At 42.4% G+C, this 21,135-nt stretch overlaps 1 protein-coding gene across 1 annotated transcript in view; it reads left to right on the top strand.

The window, feature by feature from the left end:
• The window catches only part of LOC132873630 (uncharacterized), a 109,170-nt gene that overhangs the window by 58,986 nt on the left and 29,049 nt on the right, over nt 1-21,135 (top strand). The window contains exons 4-7 of the mRNA XM_060909374.1: nt 10,601-13,676; nt 13,773-13,817; nt 15,591-15,709; nt 20,192-20,342. Of these exons, the coding sequence (XP_060765357.1) occupies nt 10,601-13,676; nt 13,773-13,817; nt 15,591-15,709; nt 20,192-20,342 (3,391 nt within the window). The remainder of the gene's footprint in view (nt 1-10,600; nt 13,677-13,772; nt 13,818-15,590; nt 15,710-20,191; nt 20,343-21,135) is intronic.

Here is a 21,135-nt window from a genome sequence, read left to right as displayed (position 1 = left end):
TCAACGCATTCAAGTTGTGAAAGAAACGATAAAAAGTAAAATGTTTCGCCACTTCTGTCAGCCCTCCTGCATAAACATGGAAGTGCACTTGTATACTGAAGGAGGAAGGGAAAACTGAGCCGAGCTGCCATTTTGAATCCTCATTCACGGCTGTAATGCAAATTGCTTCCTCTTCAGTATACAAGTGCACTTCCATGGCAGGGAAAAACACTACATTTTGCCGCCTATGTAGTCCCATTTTTATACAAATAGGAGTCATTCAGGATTCAGCCATGTTTTTGCTCGGTGTTTTTGCTCGACCCAAGTTCTACAGTAGGCTAGGCTAGGCCGTCTGCTTTTAATGGAAGTAGCCTAGCCTAGGACGTTATTTTCACGTTATTTCTTGATGAGGTGTTTTCACGTTATTACATGAAAATATCATGAAATAACGTGATAATTTCGTATCATGAAATTACGTGATGTTGTTATTACATGATAAATATATTGTAAAAACGTGATAACTTTAACAATATCTTTTCACATAATTACTTGATTCTAAGCCAATTTTTTTTTGAGTGTGGCAGCAATACGCTTCCGTAGGTCATAACTCGAACTCTTGCGATATTTTTTTTTATTCGTTTAAAGATTTAAAACACTTTTATTTTATTATGATGTGTGGTATAAAGGATTCTGTGCCAAAATACTATTTTGTAAGATGTTTACTTGTGTTAATTTTTTCGAACAAAATAAAAAAAATTTAAGAAAAAAAAACCTTTTTCCTACCTACCGACCTTGTTTTAGTATTTCATGTTACCTGAAACACACTTTTTTTTTTTTTTGGCCTTAGCACAGTCGCCTCACAGCAAGAAGGTTCTGGGTTCGAACCCAGCGGCCGGCAAGGGCCTTTCTGTGTGGAGTTTGCATGTTCTCCCCGTGTCTGCGTGGGTTTCCTCCGGGTGCTCCGGTTTCCCCCACAGTCCAAAGACATGCAGGTTAGGCTAATATGGGACGGCCTTGGGCTGAGGCGCCCTTGAGTGAGGCACCAAACTCCCAACTGCTCCCCGGGTACTGTTAGCATGGCTGCCCACTGCTCTGGGTATGTGTGTGTGTGTGCTCACTGCTCGTGTGTGTGTGTGTGTGTGTGTGTGTGTGTGTGTGTGTTCACTGCCCCAGATGGGTTAAATGCAGAGAGGAAATTTCACAAGTGTGTGATGAATAAAGTTGTGCTTTCTTTCTTTCTTTCTTTCTTTCTTACTTACTTACTTACTTACTTACTTACTTACTTACTTACTAGGGCAAACACCAAGGGGGATGAATACTTTTGCAAGACATTGTGTGGAGACTTTTTTTCTATATCCACTGTAAAAACCTTTAGAATAATAGCAGAGCACTTTGACCTTTAGATGCCACATTTTAAAATTTTCTTAAAAAAAATCCTGCTGATGTGATGGGTGTTTTTTGGCTTCTTTCATTCCACCTCAGCCATCTGTTTCTTTCAGGCTTATTCTGTGTCTAAGAATTCAGTTTAACACTGTAGTCATCACAACACTGGCTGTTAAAGTGCACATCTTGGGTATATTTAGGAGCAAGATCAATGTAATTCTCTTATTTGACCAAAGTTTAATATAAAATACCCATCACATTTTGCATTTTGTGCAATTTTTATACCTTTATGCAATGCCAGAAAAATTCAGTTTAAATCAAGCCATTTGAGGCGAATTGGTTCGCCTTTGAAAAAACTTGGCATTGGATTTCCCGGGAAACATTGATTTTCGTGATGTCACACGCGGGACGCCTCCTTCTGAATCCCATGTCAGTGTTGGTTTGTTTATGAGAAAACGACCTGGTGGTTTTCTGCAAATTTCTTCAACGTTATCACGTAATTATTAAAATGGTTAACAGCTGTATCGTAGGAGGCTGTAGCAACACCAATCATGATGGGATTAGTACTCATCGTTTTCCAAAAGACCGGACAATGAGAGAGAAACGGGAGCGCTTCGTGCGAGGCACCCGGAAAAAGCCGAGGACCAAGCAGAGCCAAGAAAAAGACCAAGAAAATTGGCAATTCACAAGTTGACTGTTGCCAGGGTAAGAAATAAGGGACTATACTCTAAATTAGGTGTTCCTGTGTTTGTGTGGTACGCGGATAATGTTATTTATTGACACGCAAAAGTAAACAACACGGAAGCGCTGGGCGATAATACGCTTACTTCACATGTATCAAGGGGATCTGCGTGTCAGGGCTTGAGATCTTGGGACCTGTCAAACACATTAAACGTATATACAACCCTGCTTAGCCGATTCCATGTGTGTAGCTTATGAAATCCTTGTCCTACAGTAGCCAGTACTCTTCTAAATGAAGAAATATATAAATACATAATAGTAATTAGAAAAAATACGATTTATGTAACTAGATAGATGAGCATTGATGCATGAATCCATGGGTTTAGAAGCTCAGGCGACAATTCCATATTTCAATGCAAAATCGCTAGCTGCTAAACTTGGTCTACATGGACTGTGCACTGAATCGATGTAAGCTCTCGCAGCCTGCTGGCGGATCCGCACGTGACGTCACGAATCTGGCTCCAGACTCCCTTGGGATTTTTCCAGACGCGTTTTGTTATTTTATTTTTTTCTGCTGTAGACAGATGGCCTTGTGCAAAATTACCCTTCTGGATGAGTGTGTAAAGGGACATACTTTTCATATTTAAAAAAACAAACAAACCAAAATTTGTCCAGAATATGCACTTTTTAAAGCCAAAATTAAAGGTCCGACACTAATATACTTGATAAGTCAAGTGTGGACATCAGTCTGTATAGCAGTGTCTAACTATTAAACAACAGAATCTTTAATTCTTGGTGTGTACTGTCTCCTCAGGATCATTTGAACAGTTCTGTCTTCTTAGCGTCTTTATTGTCCAAGTTCAAGACGGTAAATACACACCAGCAAGACTCAGAAGTAGCATGCCTCTCAAACACAATCTAGGGCGGGTACAGTGGATATAAAAAGTGTACCCACCCCGTTAAAATGGTAGAAAAAAAAATGAGATCATGAAAAATAATTTCAAAACTTTTCCCACCTTTAATGTGACCTATAACCTGTACAATTCAATTGAAAAACAAACAAATCTGTTAGGGGGAAAAACATACCGTACAATAAGCTGGTTGCATAAGTGTGCACACCCTTAAACTAATACTTTGTTGAAGCACCTTTTGATTTCATCACAGCATTCAGTCTTTTTGGGTCGGAGTTTATCAGCCTGCCACATCTAGACTTGGCAGTATTTGCCCACTCTTCCTTGCAAAAGCGCTCCAAATCTGTCAGATTGCGAGGGCGTCTCTTGTGCACAGCCCTCTTCAGGTCACCCCACAGATTTTCAATTGGATTTAGGTCTGGGCTCTGGCTGGGCCGTTCCAAAACTTTTTTGGGGTCATTGTCGTGCTGAAAGATGAAATTCATCTTCAGCTTTCTAGCAGACGCCTGAAGGTTTTGGGCCAAAATTGACTGGTATTTAGAACTGTTCATAATTCCCGCCACCTTTACTAAAGCCTCTGTTCCAGCTGAAGAAAAACAACCCCAAAACATGACGCTGCCACCACCATGCTTCACCGTGGGTATGGTTGTGTTTTGGTGATGCGCAGTGTTGTTTTTGTGCCAAACGTACCTTTTGGAATTGTGGCCAAAAAGTTCAACCTTGGTTTCATCAGACCATAACGCATTTTCCCCACATGCTTTTGGGAGAGTTGATTGTAAATTTTTTTTTTTTTTGCAAAATTTAGCCAGGCCTGGATATTTTTCTTTGACCCTACCTCATAGTCCAGGCATATGGAGAATACAGGAGATTGTTGTCACATGTAGTACACAACCAGTACTTGGCAGAAATTCCTGCCGCTCCTTCAGTGTTGCTGTAGGCCTCTCGGCAGCCTCCCTGACCAGTTTTCGTCTCGTCTTTTCATCAATTTTGGAGGGACGTCCAGTTCTCGGTAACGTCACTGTTGTTCCATATTTTCTCCACTTCTTGATGACTCTCTTCACTGCGCTCCATGGTATATCTAATGCCGTGGAAATGTTTTTGTCCCCGTCTCCTGACTGATACCTTTCAGCAATGAGTTCCCTTTGATGCTTTGTAAGCGCTCGGTGAACGCTGGCTTTTGCTGGAAGATGCAACTGAGTAAATGTCTGAACTTTATTTGGGGTTAATCAGAGTCATTTTAATTGATGGCAGGTGTGAACCCCAAAAGATTGAATGCTGCAATTAAATCAAAAGGCGCTTCAACAAAGTATTAGTTTAAGGGTGTGCACACTTACGCAACCAGCTTATTGTACAGTTTTTATTTTTTTTCCCTCCTAACAGATTTGTTTGTTTTTCAATTGAACTGTAAAGGTTATAGGTCACATTAAAGGGGGGGGGAGTTTTGAAATTATTTATTGTCTCAGGTTTTTCTGATGTAAAAAAAAAAAATTTAACGGGGTGTGTACACTTCTTTTTTTTTTTTATATCCACTGTATTTATTACGCTCGAGCTCAGTTGCTGTCATGTCGGAATGGTGCACATGTACGCTTGTATCTGTATCTTGGTTGAAATCACTTGTCCCCAGAGGAAGACAAACATCACTAAGGGCCTCAAGGAAGTGTGCAGTAGTCATTCCCGAGAAGTCCCCCATGAGATGTGAATGTGACCTCAGGAATAATCTGATAGCCATGCTAAAATAATCATCGCAGAGAAACATTTGGTCTTATCAGTATTCTCGCTTGGTGTTTGTGCGCATGATTTTGTGATCTATCTTTAGACACAGCATCATTAATTCATGCACGGAGAAGCCCGAATGCCTCTGTTTTCTTGAACGTGCTTAAGACTGCAAGAAAAATGCTCATCCTTGACTGTTCTGTAGCGAATTAATTTGGGAGAGGAATCTGAGCCGAGTGGTGTGTGAGGACACGAAGGGTCCTCCGAACTCTTGCGTGTTCTACATGGTGAGCTCCGAGTGTATGATTGGGTCAGTGTACCTCAGCATTTGGTCCTTGACCATGGATAAGAAGGGAGAGAAAGGAAAAGGTCTCAAACCTGAGTGAAGAGAAAGAGAGTCGGAGAACATCCTCGGTGAAGCTGAAGCTGATTTCTGCTCTGCTACTGAACTAGGGCAAAGAGAGCTTCTATTCATAGCTCTACAATTAACTATAGGAGCCTGACTTAATGTACGTACTGAGAGACATGGAGACGGAGGCAGACCGGGAGTCAGGACGAGGCCTGATTAACTGAATCATTGATGTTAGGGGATGTTGAAAGTGTGTGATGTTGTACCAGAGAAGCTCCTGGGGCATAAGTGCAGAAAATAATTAGATTTGATTGTGAGAGCAAAGTGATTCAGGCTAAAATTGCAGAGAGAGAATTACTTTCTCTGAGGTAGAAGTGCTTGTGAGTGCGGAGCTATGCACCATTAAAGAGCAGAGACAGCACTGCATAGCAAACGGGCCGCACCAGAGTCGAGTCGTATCCGTAACGGTTTGTGCACGTGGCACGGATGAGACTGGATGAACAGCACGAATTGTAAACTGTAAAATGAAAGTCCTATAGAACGTGTGTTTTAGAGCTTAACCTCGGAGTGAAAGCCAGTTTTGTCTGAACTAATACAATATGCTTTTCTAAGCTTTGCTTAGTCTGCAGATACATTTGTTAACGTGAGCAGAGCAGGCCGACCGCTTTAGTCCTGTTTGACCTCTTGTCTCCTTTAATGCTGCAAGGTCAGTTGCTCAGTTCTTTTTACTTGCACAGCTTATTTTTGTGTGTATACCGTGTGTGTGTTAGGGAGGTGGCAGGATGATGTTTTCGATCTTTGTGAGAAGATTAGGAATGTCTGACAGTTTAAACTTGTGAGGACTTTTGACTGGTGGGATTTTATTTAAACAAGGTTATTTAGGTTTAGGGGTTGGTATAACATTAATTATATATTCACTGGACATGAGCAATCGCATGTTCTGATTGGCTACTCTACTACTAGGCTATCAGCTCATATACTGTGAGTAGAAAAAAAAAACAAAATGGTGGAGCATGTTGCTGAACCAACTGAGGACGAAATAAAAACTCTACTTGAAAACAACCCCCCCCCAAAAAAAAAAAGTGCAACAAAATATAGAATAAAAGTATTTGATGGTAAGAACGTATCTTCTTTTTTTTTCACAAATTGCTACTGTCATTTCGCTGGTTTGTTTGCACTCTAAGCGGAAATGATTTTGTCGGAAGTTTTGTATTGTTTTTTTTTTGTCTCGAATTTGCAAGAAAGAAAAATGCTCCGTTTCTCAAAATCCAGTGAATGTGGGTAGAATAAAACGGTTATTCCACTCAATCTTGTCATACATGGCTTATAGCCAACTCGGTGCTACACGCCTCTTCGGCTATCAGCTCACGTACAACTCGATTTCATGGAATAACTGTTAATTGTTCTATCCACATTCACTGGATATGAGCAATCGTGCACTCTGATCGACTACTCTACTACTAGGATATCGACTCGTGTGTGTGTGTGTGTGTGTGTGTGTGTGTGTGTATATTAGTGCTGTCAAAAATGTTGCGTTGTTATCGCGTTAACTTGACTCAATTTTAACGGCGATAATTTTTTTTATCGCGAGATTAACGCTCTGTGACATGATGTAGGTTTTTCATAAGCTTTTGAAACTGCCAGGAACTTGGAACAGAGACTTTGCTTAGAAAAACGATAGCAGCTAGACTGTAATGCCACGCCCCGCACAGCCAGAGTCCTCTGCCCTCCCCCGAAGAACCAGCGCGGGCATGGCGCGCTAGCCCCGCGCCTCGGGACGAAGAGCCACGGTGCTCGGCTTAGGTTTCGTTTTCCCATTGGCGGCTCCAGCCCGACTTTGCAGTGGCTGTGACAAGACGTGTTATGCTCTGCAATAAAAAAAAAATTTGGTACAAAGCAAACCCATTCACTTTTTTATGCTGATAAGAGAATTACAATGGTTTTTCATGTGACAAAAACGTGCGATTAAATTGCGATTAATCGCGAGTTAACTATGACAGTCGCGACATTAATCGCGATTAAATATTTTAATCGCTTGACAGCACTAATATATATTAGAGTAAAACAAAATGGCGGAGCATTTTCCTGAACCAACCAAGGACGAAATAAAAATTCTACTTGAAAAATTTGAAGCTTAATTTTTTTTCAATAAAATGTTTTCATTGATCGACTGTTGATGTAAATCTTGTCAAATTTGAATGTTTTGCTTCGCGTGTATGCAATTTGTCACGTGTCCGCTAGGCAGAAATGATTTTGTCGGACGTTTTGTATAAAGGTTTTTGTTTGTTTGTTTGTTTGTTTGTTTAATTTATTGGATTTGCAAAAAATAAAAATGCTCTGTTTCTCAAAATCCAGTGAATGTGCATAGAATAAAAGAGTTATTCCACTCCATCTTGTCATACATGGCTTATAGCCCACTCGGTGCTACGTGCCTCGTCAGCCATCAGCTCATGTACGACTCGATTTTGTGGACTAACTGTGAAATAGCTGCATTAGTAATTATTAGTCAGTAGAAAATCCTAACAAGGTAGGGTGTGTGTACTTGCTCATGGCGCTATCTCAGTTCCTCTCTACAGATGGGTGGACAGACATAGGGCCCCAGATAAACCTTGCATGGAATCTCTCTCTCTCTCTCTCTCTCTCTCTCTCTCTCTCTCTCTCTCCTTCTGTCTGAGTATTGATGACTCATTGTATGGTGATGAGGATAAAATTATGGCCCATATGCTCCTTATGTTCCATATGGTCTATAACCCCCACTGGTGCCTGGAGGTGATTTTTAGCAGCACACAGGACGTAGAATGTTTTTGGCTTAATGTCAGAAACGAAAGAAAAATCTGTGCTTTTTTAAAAAAATAGAACCGGCTTCTAAATGGAGCTACACTACATCATTTCCAGTTTTTGCCTCCATCTCATCAGGTTCAGAGAAAAAGACTGTGAAACACCGTAGCTTACAGAACATTAAGTATGTGGTTTCCTATCCAAAGCAATTATAAAAAGAGTTTATAGGGAGATGCATCATTTTTGGATGCCGGTTAGGAGGAGTCTTAGTTCTGCTTCGACTTGTCTGTGGAGGATGGGCTCCAGGCGCAATCGAGAAAACCTCACTGCACGGCTTGCTAGGAATAGGTCTGAAGAGTGACAGTGTGCCAGCTCTGCTCTGCTCTCATTCTCTCTCACACGCACATTCTTACTCCCGCATGAAATGCTGTGCATTTGTAACGTCTCTTCCGAGCGTGTGTTGGTTTTTTTTAATTATTTTACACTACTGAGATTTCACGCTGCATTCCGTTTTATGTCTTTTGTAGGGAAAACACAAGCGTCTTTCATTTATGAACATGAGGTTTTTAAAAGGGGCTTGGACTTCTCTTGCTGTATTGAAAGGCAGCTGTGTAATTGGTTAAAAATTGATCGAGAATAAGGTGGGACAAGGTTTAGCTTTAATATGCAGTTGTATGAGTGGTTTTTGTACACTGGTGAACAAGTCAGACAGAAATCAAGGAATGAAGCTTTTAGGAAAGCATGTACTTTCCGGTTTGCCACAGTTGCCTCTTTTGTAGGAAGATCAGTGAATATTTTCATATCAATGAAAATAAAACTTTAATCCTGTTACGGAACAGTGTGACGCTCGTGAGGTAAAGCTGCACTCGGAGTGCCTCAGCACCATGCCCATGGGAAAAGTGGGGTTTTGTGTAGCTGGTTATAAATGTTTAATATGAAAACTGTTCTTGCTGTTTGAGTAAGTGCTTTTACACATCAGTTGATGGACATGTAGGAGAGAGCCTGCTAAAAGCAGCGGATGTGTATGGAGCCTGGTGTCAACACCAGATGAGTCATACGGGGTGTTCTAATGCCGCTTTTCCACTACCAACGCGGCTGAGTTGGGCTGAGCCGTGCCGTGCTGAGTCGGGCTGAGCGGGGCTGTTGGAGTTGCATTTCGACTACAACCGCGCTGAACCATGCTGGCTGGAAGTGGGTGGACACATTGGGTGGAGTTAGCGAAAGTGGGTGGACGTCACGTGATGTCGTTAGGCGGCGCAAACAGTGACATCAGTGATCTTTTAAGCGGTAGTCTCACGACCCGAATAGTAAACAATAAACATGGAGTCGTTAGTGTTGCTGGTCTTGGTGCTGTGGCTTGTTGTCACCAACAACGCCAACAGATACTGGCAAGAGCGTATAGATGAGGCGAGGCGCATAAGGCTTCAGAAATTCTCGTAATTCTTCTTCTTCCAGGTTTACGGTGTTTACAGATCCCAGCGTGCTCGCGGGGCGTGTGTGGGCGTGTGAGGACACTCCTCCTCACCAATCAGTGCACAGGGGAGTGTCTGCTCACGCCCCTAGCCCCACTCGGCTCGGTTTGGCTCGCTTCAGCCCTACTCCAAAACCGTGCGAGTTTTGGGGGCTGAGCAGGGCTGAAGCGAGCTGAGTCGTGCTCTTCTGAGGTAGTCGAAACGCGAGCTGTGTCGGGCTGAAGCGAGCTGAAGTGAGCTGAAAAAGGGTAGTGGAAAAGGGCCATAAGACTGCTTTTCCTCATCTATAGTTCAGCATTTGTTTCTCATGTTTTAATGACCACTAGTTTGAATGTATTAATGGTATAGCCTGTTATTCTATCCACATTCACTGGATATGAGCAATCACGCGCTCTGATTGGCCACTCTGCTACTAGGCTATCAGCTCCTATACCGTGAGTAGAGCAAAACAAAATGGCGGAGCGTGTTGCTGAACCAACCGAGGACGAAATAAAAACTCGAAAACAAAACCCCCCCAAAAATACAAACGAGTCATCAGGAGATGACGTGCCCCCCACATGAAACCCCCGCTCCAAATTTTCCTAAGTTGAATTGGTTGCCATGGAAACACGGACATAATAAAAATCACAGAAATCCCAAAATGTCAAAAGGCACAACTCCTCTAGTCATTTAACATAACTGTCAGGTTTCGTGAAAAAATTCCTAATAGTTTTTCAGTTATGCTCCGGAAACTAAAACGTTTACAGACGGACAGACAGAGCGATAAGCGATAGCTGTACCCTTCATGTTATATGCTGGCGGGAGAAAAAGCAAAAAAAAAAAGGAATAAAAGTATTTGATGGTAAGATGTAGCATATAGATATATATTTTTTTAATTTTTCAATAATTATAGCATTTTTTTTCATAAATTGCTACTGTCGTTTCATCGTTTGTTTACATTCTAAATGGAAACGATTTTGTCAGACGTTTTGTATAAAGTCTTTTGATTTATTGAATTTGCAAAAAAATAAAAATGCTCTCTCAAAATCCAGTGAACATGGATATAAGTAGTTATTTCACTCAATCTCGTCGTACGTGGCTTATAGCGGACTCGGCGCTACACGCCTCATCGGCTGTCAGCTCATGTACAACTCGATTTCGTGGAATAACTCTTAAATATGACTTCCATATCAGCTTATTTCAGAGTAACCCAGTCCACTCTTTCTTCAGTATCTTGTAGAAGAAAGTTGAGAAAGCTCAAACCAGACCGCTTCTAAAACCAAATGACTGCACCTTAAAATGAATTTGATCAGACTTGTATTGTATTAACTGATGTCTCTGCCCTTTGTTTGCAGGCTGCAGGAAGAGGCTTTGGCCAAAGAGGATGGAAATACAGCAATAGAGAACCCGTCTGCTGCTGTGGAAGAAGAGAACGAGGAGAAAGAAGAGCAGGAGCGGCGTCGTGCTCTGGCATGCCCCCCAGTGGTAACACATGTGACGTACCGTGGCCTTAGGAAAATCAGGAAGATGAAGAGGAACCAGGAAGTGCAAATCTACTCCCCAATCTCGGAGGGAGAGGAGGGGCAGTGCAAAGTTGATGTGGGTCTGTCTGCCTCCGAAGAAGAAGAAACAGAGCAGAATGAGGCAAACACAGGCAGTCATGTCATACCTCCCCCCACAGAGATCCTTTCAGGACAGCCTAACCCGAAAACATTATCTTCAAACGGTGTTTGTTCTGATTATGCTTCAGTGGGTTCTTCCACTGTAAACTCCAACACTTGCAGAAAAGCAGAGGCAGAAGGAACGCACAGTGCTTTGAGCTCAAGTGCCTTACAGATACACACCAAGGCCAATATAAATTCTTTAGACTTTGATACTGGTAAGATGTGTACGAATGAGGATAGTGCCTGTAGGTCTACTATTTTAGAGGCGGTTATCGTTGGTGAAGCTCATATCCATAAGTCCGAGCCATTCGAATCTGAATCGGAGCTTGAGACTTGTCTACATTCAGAGTCTCTTTATATGGAGGATCTGATGTTTGACTTTTTAGCTGAAACCCCAGGTACTTCCCAAATGCAGCCGTCCAACGCTGATACTGCCGCAAACTCGAACACACATTTTCCTGAAATTAACACTGCCTCCAACTTGCACACAAACTCCGCTGGTTTGAAAATTGCTCCTGATTCCTGGCAGGATAGCAAACTGTCTAGTTCTGGCCTAGATGGATGGGACCATAAGGAAACCCGAGCCCCGGGGTTACCATCTGTAGCAGAAATTTCGGGACACGCCGCCTGGCAGGCGGAGTTCATCCTGGACGATGAAGAGACAGAACAGCTGGATGTAGATAGAGAGACACTACAGCTAGAGTCCAAAAAGTTAGTAGACAGCATTCTCACAAATGCTCTGGCTGCCCTGGAGAGGATTGACGTTTCTGAGCGAGAAAGTGAGACTCGATCAAGAGATGAGTTTATTGAGGGGATGGAGAATCTCATCTTTATGGGACCAAAGGATGAAGAAACCAGCCTGGGGCAGGCACTGAGAGAACATTTACCTGTTCAGGGTGATGGGAATCCCCAGACAACCATCTCTGATGGAACTTTGGGCAGCAGGATACAGACAGATGGGAGTCGGTCCACCCCGTCCTCAGGCTACGAGTCCATTGCTGGTTCAGACACGGATATCCGGACCAGTGTGGCCATTAGTGCTGATGTTACCTCGACCAGTGGGCTATTCAGCATGCAGGAACTCCGAGAGGAAACGGTGAGTGGATGTTATCCAGATGATGTTACCAAGCTGAGCATGGAGAGGAATTCTGCCTCTCAAAATGATAAACCGGACTCTCTCCATCACAGTCCTGCTTTGCTACTTGGAGTAAATCTTGAGAAGGGAGGACCTGCCACAACTAAGACAAACAATGAACAATTACACCAGTATGTTTTTAGTGATAGCAATATAACGTCTGGACAGCCAGCCACATCTGAAACTTCATGCGAGTTACACAGAGGACAGGCACAGTGTGTTTTGGATGAGCACGTTTGTTTTCCGCAGAACAAGAATGACCCAGGGCTTGAGTATTCAGCCAAAGACAATCTAGAAAGCAATAATCATGGTCATGCATTGCACATGAACTCAGGTGATGTATCTACAATCATTAACGCTATGGAATCAAGCCAAGTAGAGGGCATGAGAAAAAGCTTGTCTCAAGTCGGTGTAAATAACCCAGATTCGGAACAGCTTGCTGAAAATAACGTATTTCTAGTACAAGAGTCCTCTGAAAACGAGGACGGGCCAAATCCGTCAGTGGTCCAAAGCTATGCACATGACAAGATGATAGAACCTCATCTGATCAGTTGTGAGAGTTCGGACAAGCCCACATTGGTTTCTCAGGATATAAAAAGTGGAGATACACAAGGGTCATCGAACTGTGCAGGCACAGGGGAGCCAAGCTTAGTCCCAGATGTGGCACCTTTAGCATATGCAGTTGAGCCTGGACCAGATGGTGAGACCTGGGAGGAGGAGAAGGCCTCTGCTGGTCCACAGCGCTGGCTGCTCAGTTCAGAGACACCAGCTGGTTCTAGCGATGACTCGGAGTGTTTCCGAGCAGTTAAAGTGACTGTTGTTAATGACCAGAGCCAGGAAGATGATGCACTAAAGTCAGATTCCTCAAGAGGACTGAGCATGGACAGAGCCGCTGGCAGGCTAGCAGCCTTTCCAGTTTCAGCTAGACCTCACCTAGACCTCCCTGGCACCTTTGCCATAATCAGCGAGGAGGAGGAGACTGATACAGTGTTTGTGAATGACACGGGGCCTTTGCTGAGTCCGAGCACACGTCGGGTCAAGATCTACCCCTTTTCCCTTTCCCCAATATACGAGGAAGACAGTGGAAGAGAGGACGCCTCACGGGACGATGTGCTGCATGTGCCCCCAGCCACAGAGGAGGAGCAGCGGAGTGTGGAACAGCAAGCCTCCTCCATCCTTTCGCTCCTGCAGTCTGTCAGTGAGAGGTTGCAATCGTCCACCTTTACCAGCTCTGAGACAGAGGAAGAAGTGGAAGACAGGCCAGATGAACCGGAGTACCCTCAGCGTTTTCTCAGGCCCCTTTGGGATCGCTATGATGATAACGACGACAATGATGCCACAGTTGATGGAGAGTCGAGCTTGCTGTTACACCAACAGCTCACAGGGACAACGTTCCTCAGTAAGGAACCAACGAAGGATGAGGACTCTCCTCCCAGCCTTAGTCCACAACAGAAAACCAGTGAAACTCAGGATGGGGATTTGGAAGGAAATCGTTGTGAAGCCACTCTGAGCAGTGCTGTAAGGACTGCCAATACTCCGTTCTATCAATATTTGAAATCCAATGTAGTGCCATCACTTGCCACAGAGAGTAAATCTTTTCCTAATGGGGAAAGTTTGACCAGTACTACCGTGGTAAGGATGTTTGTAACAAGTGTAGTGTTTATTGATCACAAGTCATGTAGTAGTGAGTCTCCAAGTTCGATGACTGTCTCCTGCTTGGCTCCACAGATAGAGATGGGAGGGTTTGGGAAAGTCAGTCCACGGCCTACTCTGGTAAGGGTTCTGACTCATTTTCCTTCTTGTTTTACTCTTGAGTCACACTCTTTTCTTCTTGTTCTTTCACTTTCTCTTACGCGCCTCTCATTGTATGTTATAGAAATGTATTATTATTCATAGTGAACTCCCAGAGTGAAGTGAAATGACATGCCTTGCAACTTCGTATTCGCTTCTAGCTTAATGAGGATTTCAAGGAGAGGCTCACAACCTTTACAGCGATTAAGCCATCTGATAGAGAGGGCTCTATCAGATGGCTTAATCGCTGCAAAGCCTTGTATTGTCACAGATTTAATCCCCGTTTCATAACTGGTTATTCATTGCCGTCCTGCGTCATGCAACAGTATTAGACATCTTAGTGATGTACAGTTTTTGCCTTCGAGCAACAGTTAACTATTATACAGCCATTTATGGGGCTAAATGCAGATTCTTCCTCCAGGTACAATATCTGCAAAAACGCTGAACAGAGAGATTCACATATGAGCTTTATTTAAATGTGCATGTATCTATATAGTATAATTGCCACACATTTTATTATTATTTTATTTTAATTTTTTTAAAATACCCCTGCTCCAAAGGAGGGAGGGGTATACTGGTTTACCTCTGTCCATCCGTCCGAACCCCCCCCCAAGCAACCACAAATCATAGCCACCCGGTACCAAACTTTAGCTTGGGGTTCTATACCGTTTTCAGGTCTGTCGCACATCAACTTCCTGTTTACCGACCGAATGTATTTACAACATTTTCATAACACTTTTCTCATCAACTACAAATCACAACTGCTAGATTTTTGGTACTGAGCTTCAACTTGGGGTTCTATACTCTGTATACCGTTTTCAGGTCTGTCGCACATCAACTTCCTGTTTACTGACTGAATGTATTTACGAAACACTCAGCATGGATTTACAAAATTTTCGTAACACTTTTCTCAGCAACTACAAATCACAACTGCTAGATTTTTGGTACTGAGCTTCAACTTGGGGTTCTATACTCTGTATACCGTTTTCAGGTCTGTCGCACATCAACTTCCTGTTTACTGACAATGTATTTACGAAACACTCAGCATGGATTTACAAAATTTTCGTAACACTTTTCTCAGCAACTACAAATCACAACTGCTTGATATTTGATACAGAGTTTCAGCTTGGGGTTCTATACCGTGTATATCGTTTTCAGGTCTGTCGCACATCAACTTCCTGTTTACCGACTTAATGTATTTACGAAACCTATAGGGTGGGTTTTGATGCTGTTCCAAAATGACAGTTTACCAGGATGCTATTTGAAATCCCTGGGGAGAGACACTGCTCTTTACTTGCTTGTTTCAGGGTTAATTATTTGTAGAGGTCAACATCCATAATAAGTGCCCTCTTCCTTCGATTGTTTGCATTCTGATATGAGCGGGGGTATACGTAAGTGAGCAGTAGCTCACAGTTGATCTTGTTTTTTTTCCTAAAACTGAACCTTTTGATACCTGTAATGCTAAGCGTGATCTGAGTTGCATGGTGTAGCTGGTAATAAAAGTCTCCTTAAAGACTAGGTTAAATTAACTAGTAAATCGGGCATTCAGATGCTTCTTGGATAATTTGTTGGCATATTAATTAGCACGTGGTGTTGGCTGTTTTTTTTCCCCATTGTTTGTTTTTTAATTGACTGAAGCTGTTATTTTTTGTTTCTGAAAAACAAAGTATATAGTACCCTACTGTTTCCTAATGATGGGTCTCTAATGACTGTATACCAATGATGAAAATCTAATGACCATGCCTAATGATGCAGCTGCACATCTACGAGGGTCTGGCACCATGTGGGAAAAGGATTGAGATCTGCGGGGACGTGGAGGATGTGGGGGAATTTTTTTTCCCACAAGAAGCCACAGTCCAGGCCCAGAGAGGGTGGTAAGGATGTTTTAATGGACCTTTTTGTTAATATAAGACAATAAAAGTAATCATGATGAGGATTGAGGACCGAAAGGGGGCTTCAACCTAAATATAGCTGCAGTATGACTTTGAGAAATCTCCCTTTATAATTCACTCACAGTTCTGTAAATCACCCATTGCAGATGCACTGCGAGCAGGCTGCTGGTGTGTAGTAAATCTCCATTTTCAACCTCTGTCTTTTAGCTTCTGGTTGCTGCTCAGTACATGTGTATTAATTTAACGTAGGGCTACGGCTACCGTATAGCCTTGTGGGCAGAGTGCGTTTGTGTGTGTCTCAGGTTGGGTTTACATTAGACCGTATCAGCGGATCATCAGATTAACGTTTTTAAAACGATTAGTGTGCACACAGCAACACCAATACACGATTCGCGTGCACACAGCAACACCAATACATGGATACGCTCGGCTCCGCAGGCATCCTGCACTCCAAATCACTCCGCCCTGAACAGCGAGTGCCCTCTGGAGGGTTCGCACTCCGGCCCTGCGCAGCTCACAGAGCGCGCGAGTGAAGTGCACGAGCCACGATTCGAGACTGAGCCGCTGTGTGTGTGATCCCAGCGCATATCACTTACCACTTGCAAGTGGAAGGATGGCAAGCCTAAAGACAATCATAACTACACAATGGGCAGTATTTTCATACTTTTATACTCTTTAATGAAAGGTGATACAAGGCGGAAGTCCGCGCCGTTTTTCAGCAGTCGCGTCACATGACCAACGCCAGCGAATCAGGAAGGTGGATGTCACAGTGACGTTGCCCAATGACGACGCCAGCTAGAGCTCAGCACAGCGTATCCGCGTATTCTCAATGTTTACACAGCACCGGACCAGACACGATCTAGATTGAATACGTGGACCCCGGCGGATTCCCGTTTCCCGGCGTTTCCAGGCGGTTTAATGTAAACGGACAGTGCATCCGCGAAGAAAACGAGACAGATACGGTCTAATGTAAACTTGGCATTCAACCACACTAAGAGCTTATGAAATGGTTCTAATGGGTGTCCGTTTTCTGTTTTCCTCATCTGGTTTCTGCCTGAGCCCAACATGATGCTAGTGTGGGCTTGGCATGGTGAGAAGTACCAAGAGCAATTGCAAATCGAGAATAGTCCCTTCCAAAAGTATAAGAGCAGCAAGGCCAATTATTTTGTTTTTGCTGTACGCCGAAGACATTTGGGTTTGAGATCAAAAGATGAATATGAAATGATGGATCAGACTTTCAGATATTTTGCATTACATTACAGGCATTTAGCAGATGCTTTTATCCAGAGCAACGTGCAATATACCCAGAGCAGCCTTGCTCAAGGGCACTTCAGCCATTCCTACTGGTCCAGGAACCCAGCAACCTTTTGGTTCCAAAGCTGCTTCTCTAACCATTGGGCTTCCCCTTATTATACCCCTACTCCGAAGGGGGGTTATACAGGTTTATCCCTGTCCGTCCGTATTTCCGTTTGTCCGAAACACCCCTTTTTCTCAGCAACCACAAATCATAGCCACTTGGTACCAAACTTTAGCTTGGGGTTCTATACCATGCATACCGTTTTCAGGTCTGCCACACATCGACTTCCTGTTTACCGACTGAATGTATTTATGAAACATATAATGTGGATTTACAAAATTTTCGTAACACTTTTCTCAGCAACTACGAATCACAGCTGCTTGATATTTGTAACTGAGTTTCAGCTGGTTTTTTTTTTAAAATATATACAGAGTTTTCATGTCTGTCATTCTTCTACAGCCTGTTTAGAGAGCACTGTGCTTTACTTAATTGTTTCAGGGTTAATTATTTGTTGAAGTCAACATTCATAATAAGTGTCCTATTCCTTCAATTGCTTGCATTCTGATATAAGCAAGATCGGAGGGGGAAACGCAAGTGAACAGTAGCTCACGGTCGATCTTGTTTAGAGCAATTCCAGCGTTATGGACGTGACACTTGAACTCAAAATGGCAACAAATGACCCAGTGCATGTTTTATTGTCTCCCAGTATTTAAACAGGTGTTGCATATTTTAAGGCTGTACCATACTGGAGAAGTGATAGAACAAGAACAATTCCCATAGTACATCTAGGGCATGCCAGAAAATGCCAATAAAAGATGCGTTATGGATGTGACAGAAAAAGTATCACTTTTCTTGGGTGACTGTACATTTTTATCAAACTCTGTGAAATCGTAAACCTAATGTCGAAATGGAGATATCCGTTTGATAGAGGGGTCCAAGGTGAATATTAAAAAATCTTTGTTTAAAATATTTTGTATTTCATGCAGAGTTTCGGAAGGAAAAGTCAGCGTTATGGATGTGACGAAATTCCGTTATGGATGTGACGCGTCTGAAATAGACATGGCATATGTTTAGAAAATCAGCAATTTAACCACCATAACCCTTTGAAAAACTCTCTAAATATCAGCTAAAACTATCAAAGTTCTTAAATAATATTTAGGATGGCTATTGTTTCGCTGTTTTGTGGATTTTAGCATACATTTCTGTGGCTTGTGGCAATAATATAGAATTGTACATGATCAAAGTTGATTTTAGCTTGGGTTTTACATTATAAGAAAGAAAGACTGACAGTGACATATTAGGTTGGTTACAAATTGGTTCAACTTATTCACATCTGTAAAATACAGGCCTAGGTGATATCTCTGGGAGTGGTTTTGATGTATTACATGTTGCTTTATTTTTGCATGGTGAGGTTGACATTTACATGGAATTGCCCTTTAGCTTTCATTTCCTAATATTTACAACTTATGGCCTTCTGATTCTTACTGATGATGAGTGGTTTGTAGCTTGTGGTATTGCCATTTATATTTCTGCTCTCAAAGTCTTCTTAGAACTTTGGCTCGTGATACCTTCACCCCTGCCCTCTGAAGGTTGTGGGTGATGTGACCGACTGTTGCTTTGGGGGTTTTTCTTCACAGCTCTCATAATGTTTCTGTCAACTGCTGCTGTTTTCCTTGGCCGATCTGTTCCGTGTCTGGTTGTTAACATACCGCTGGTTTCGTTCTTTTTCAGGACGTTCCAGAGTGTATTGGCTGTGCCCAGTGCTTGTGCAATTGATCGATTTTCCCCTCTTTTCTCAGCTTCACAATGACTTGCTTTTCTCCCATAGACAGCTCTGTGGACTTTTATGTTTTATTCTTTTGAACAACAAATGCAGTGTTCACAGGTGAAGCCCAGGGCTCAAATCCAAGAAGAGACATTCAGAGCTATCAATTGTTTAAACAATTAGTCTAACAGGACACACCTGGGCAACAAGGAACACCTGACAGTCCTGTGTTCAAATATTTTTGGTCACATGAAAAATGGGTGGGTTAAAACAAAAGGTGTCACGTTTTAAATCGTTTACCACGTCTAGGTGTAAATATTAGCAAGTGAAAGCTGAAATTCTAATCCGTCAGCTCTGATCGGTCACTGTGTTCATCTTTTGATCTCAAACCCACGTCTTCACTGTAGAACAAAAACAAAAATGTTGTTCCAATACTTTCGGTGTGGACTGTACCTGAGCATTTCAAGGTTAAGTGCCTTCCGTAGGAGCCCAGAAATTGATTTCCTGACAGCTCGATCATGAACTACATACATATACAGTTACAGGCAGTGGACTCGTGGCAGTTATAATGCTAGTAATAGTGTTTTGTGGTTGCTGGAGCTCTTTGGCAGTTAGTGTGTGTAAGAGTCTTTGTCTAATCCTTTTTTCAAACAGGCTTTTGTTGAGCTGGCTGTATTGGCTGCATTTGTGTGGTTCAGTGGGAAATCGAATAGGAGCTAGCAACTATATTCAAGCACTTAGTGGACTTTGTTTGTTTGAAATTTGATTTACTGGTTTTGATTCTAATTATTGATCATGCCGCAAGCCAAGCAAGGAGGGAGAGAACGTTGACGTAGACTTTTTCACACACATCCTTCTGTCTAGATCGATGAGATGGTTTCCTGCTGTATCACAGCAGCATGTCGTGCTTTGATGGATTATGAATGTGGCAGAACAGTCATTCTTCAAGTTGGAGCTTTACTTCGCTTAACCCTCACACCTCTGATACCGTTTTGGCTGAACGGTGATGGTTTGCAGGCACTCATTGCTGATCCTCTAAAGTAAATATAGTCGTGCCATAAAAGCTTATTGAACTGAAAGGACTGAGGAAAAAGAGTGAAACAGAGAAGACCGGAAGGGTAACTTTTTAGCTTTTTTAAAATTAGTTTTTTTTAAATAATATTTTTTTTTGTTTTTGCTGTACTAGTAAACTAGCTTGTCATCCTCTCTGGCTTGACGATGCCATCTAGCAGGGGTGGGTGTTAACTAAACTAAAGGGACCACAACAGGAGGGAGTGGTTTAGTCCCTATGGAAACATCCTTGGAGCTGTTTTGAGTGTCATTATGGGCAATATCTGGGTTACTGTGTGTTTTTTGTGTGATGGGTAATGGAGACTATACAGACTATTTGTGTGTGCCGCAGTTGGCTACTGTACGTGGAACGGAGATACCAGGGATCTTGTATCCTGCTTGAAGAGGGACAGACTATACAGACCAGTGGCGAGACTAGAGAGCGGGATGGGCCCTCTGCTCCTGCCACATTGTCTGTTGGCTCTTTCAGGAGAGCAGTGAAGGTATATCTGTCAACTTTTTTTTTTCCCCTCTCTCTACCTCCATCTATATCTACCTTTTTATATCCTAATGTTCCCAGTGGCCATCTGATGCATCAGGAGACACATTTCCTCTCCAGCCAAAAATACACTCATAATTTATTAGTGTATTAAAATGACTGGAAGGGAACTAGTGTTTGTGCATTCCTATAATGTTGCAGCATTTTGGCACACGTTCTCCGTGTAATTGACTCCTTGGTGGCTGAGAGATTTTGTGATAAATTCCGTTTTGGCTTAAATTCAGTGTAACCAGGACAAAAATCATAATGCGTTCCACAAAGGCAGTGCTGCTGGAGCTATAACTAATTGTTCAGCCCAACAGTTGCTAATAGCACACCATAAAAAAAAGTAATGTTGTAAAGAAGAGTGGGCCAAAATTTCTCGAAAATGATGAGAGATGGACAAACTCCTACACACACACAGAAAAAAAAATAAGTTTACTTCCGGTTATTGTTACTGAATTATAGGGTGTATTTTTTTATTTTTTTCCCCCCACCTGGTTTCTGAATGTTGGCTTACTTTTTGGGGAAAAAAGACTATATATTTGAATTCTGTTTTCTGTCACCTGGAGGTTATTTGTTTGTTTATAGAAGTTCATAAGGTCCATACATTTAGTATTTAGACCCTGATGAATAAAACATTGAATTGAAGGAGGGTGTACTTTCTTTTCCCCATGACTGTAAATATCTGTGCACACTGCAGTCCTACTCAGCACCATAACATGATGATGATGATGATGATGATTCTTAATTTGAAG

This window comes from Neoarius graeffei, chromosome 25 (assembly GCF_027579695.1).
Source record: "Neoarius graeffei isolate fNeoGra1 chromosome 25, fNeoGra1.pri, whole genome shotgun sequence".
Lineage (NCBI taxonomy): Eukaryota > Metazoa > Chordata > Actinopteri > Siluriformes > Ariidae > Neoarius > Neoarius graeffei.
The sequence above is the reverse complement of the archived record's forward strand: the minus strand, read 5'-3'. Positions and strand labels throughout refer to the sequence as shown.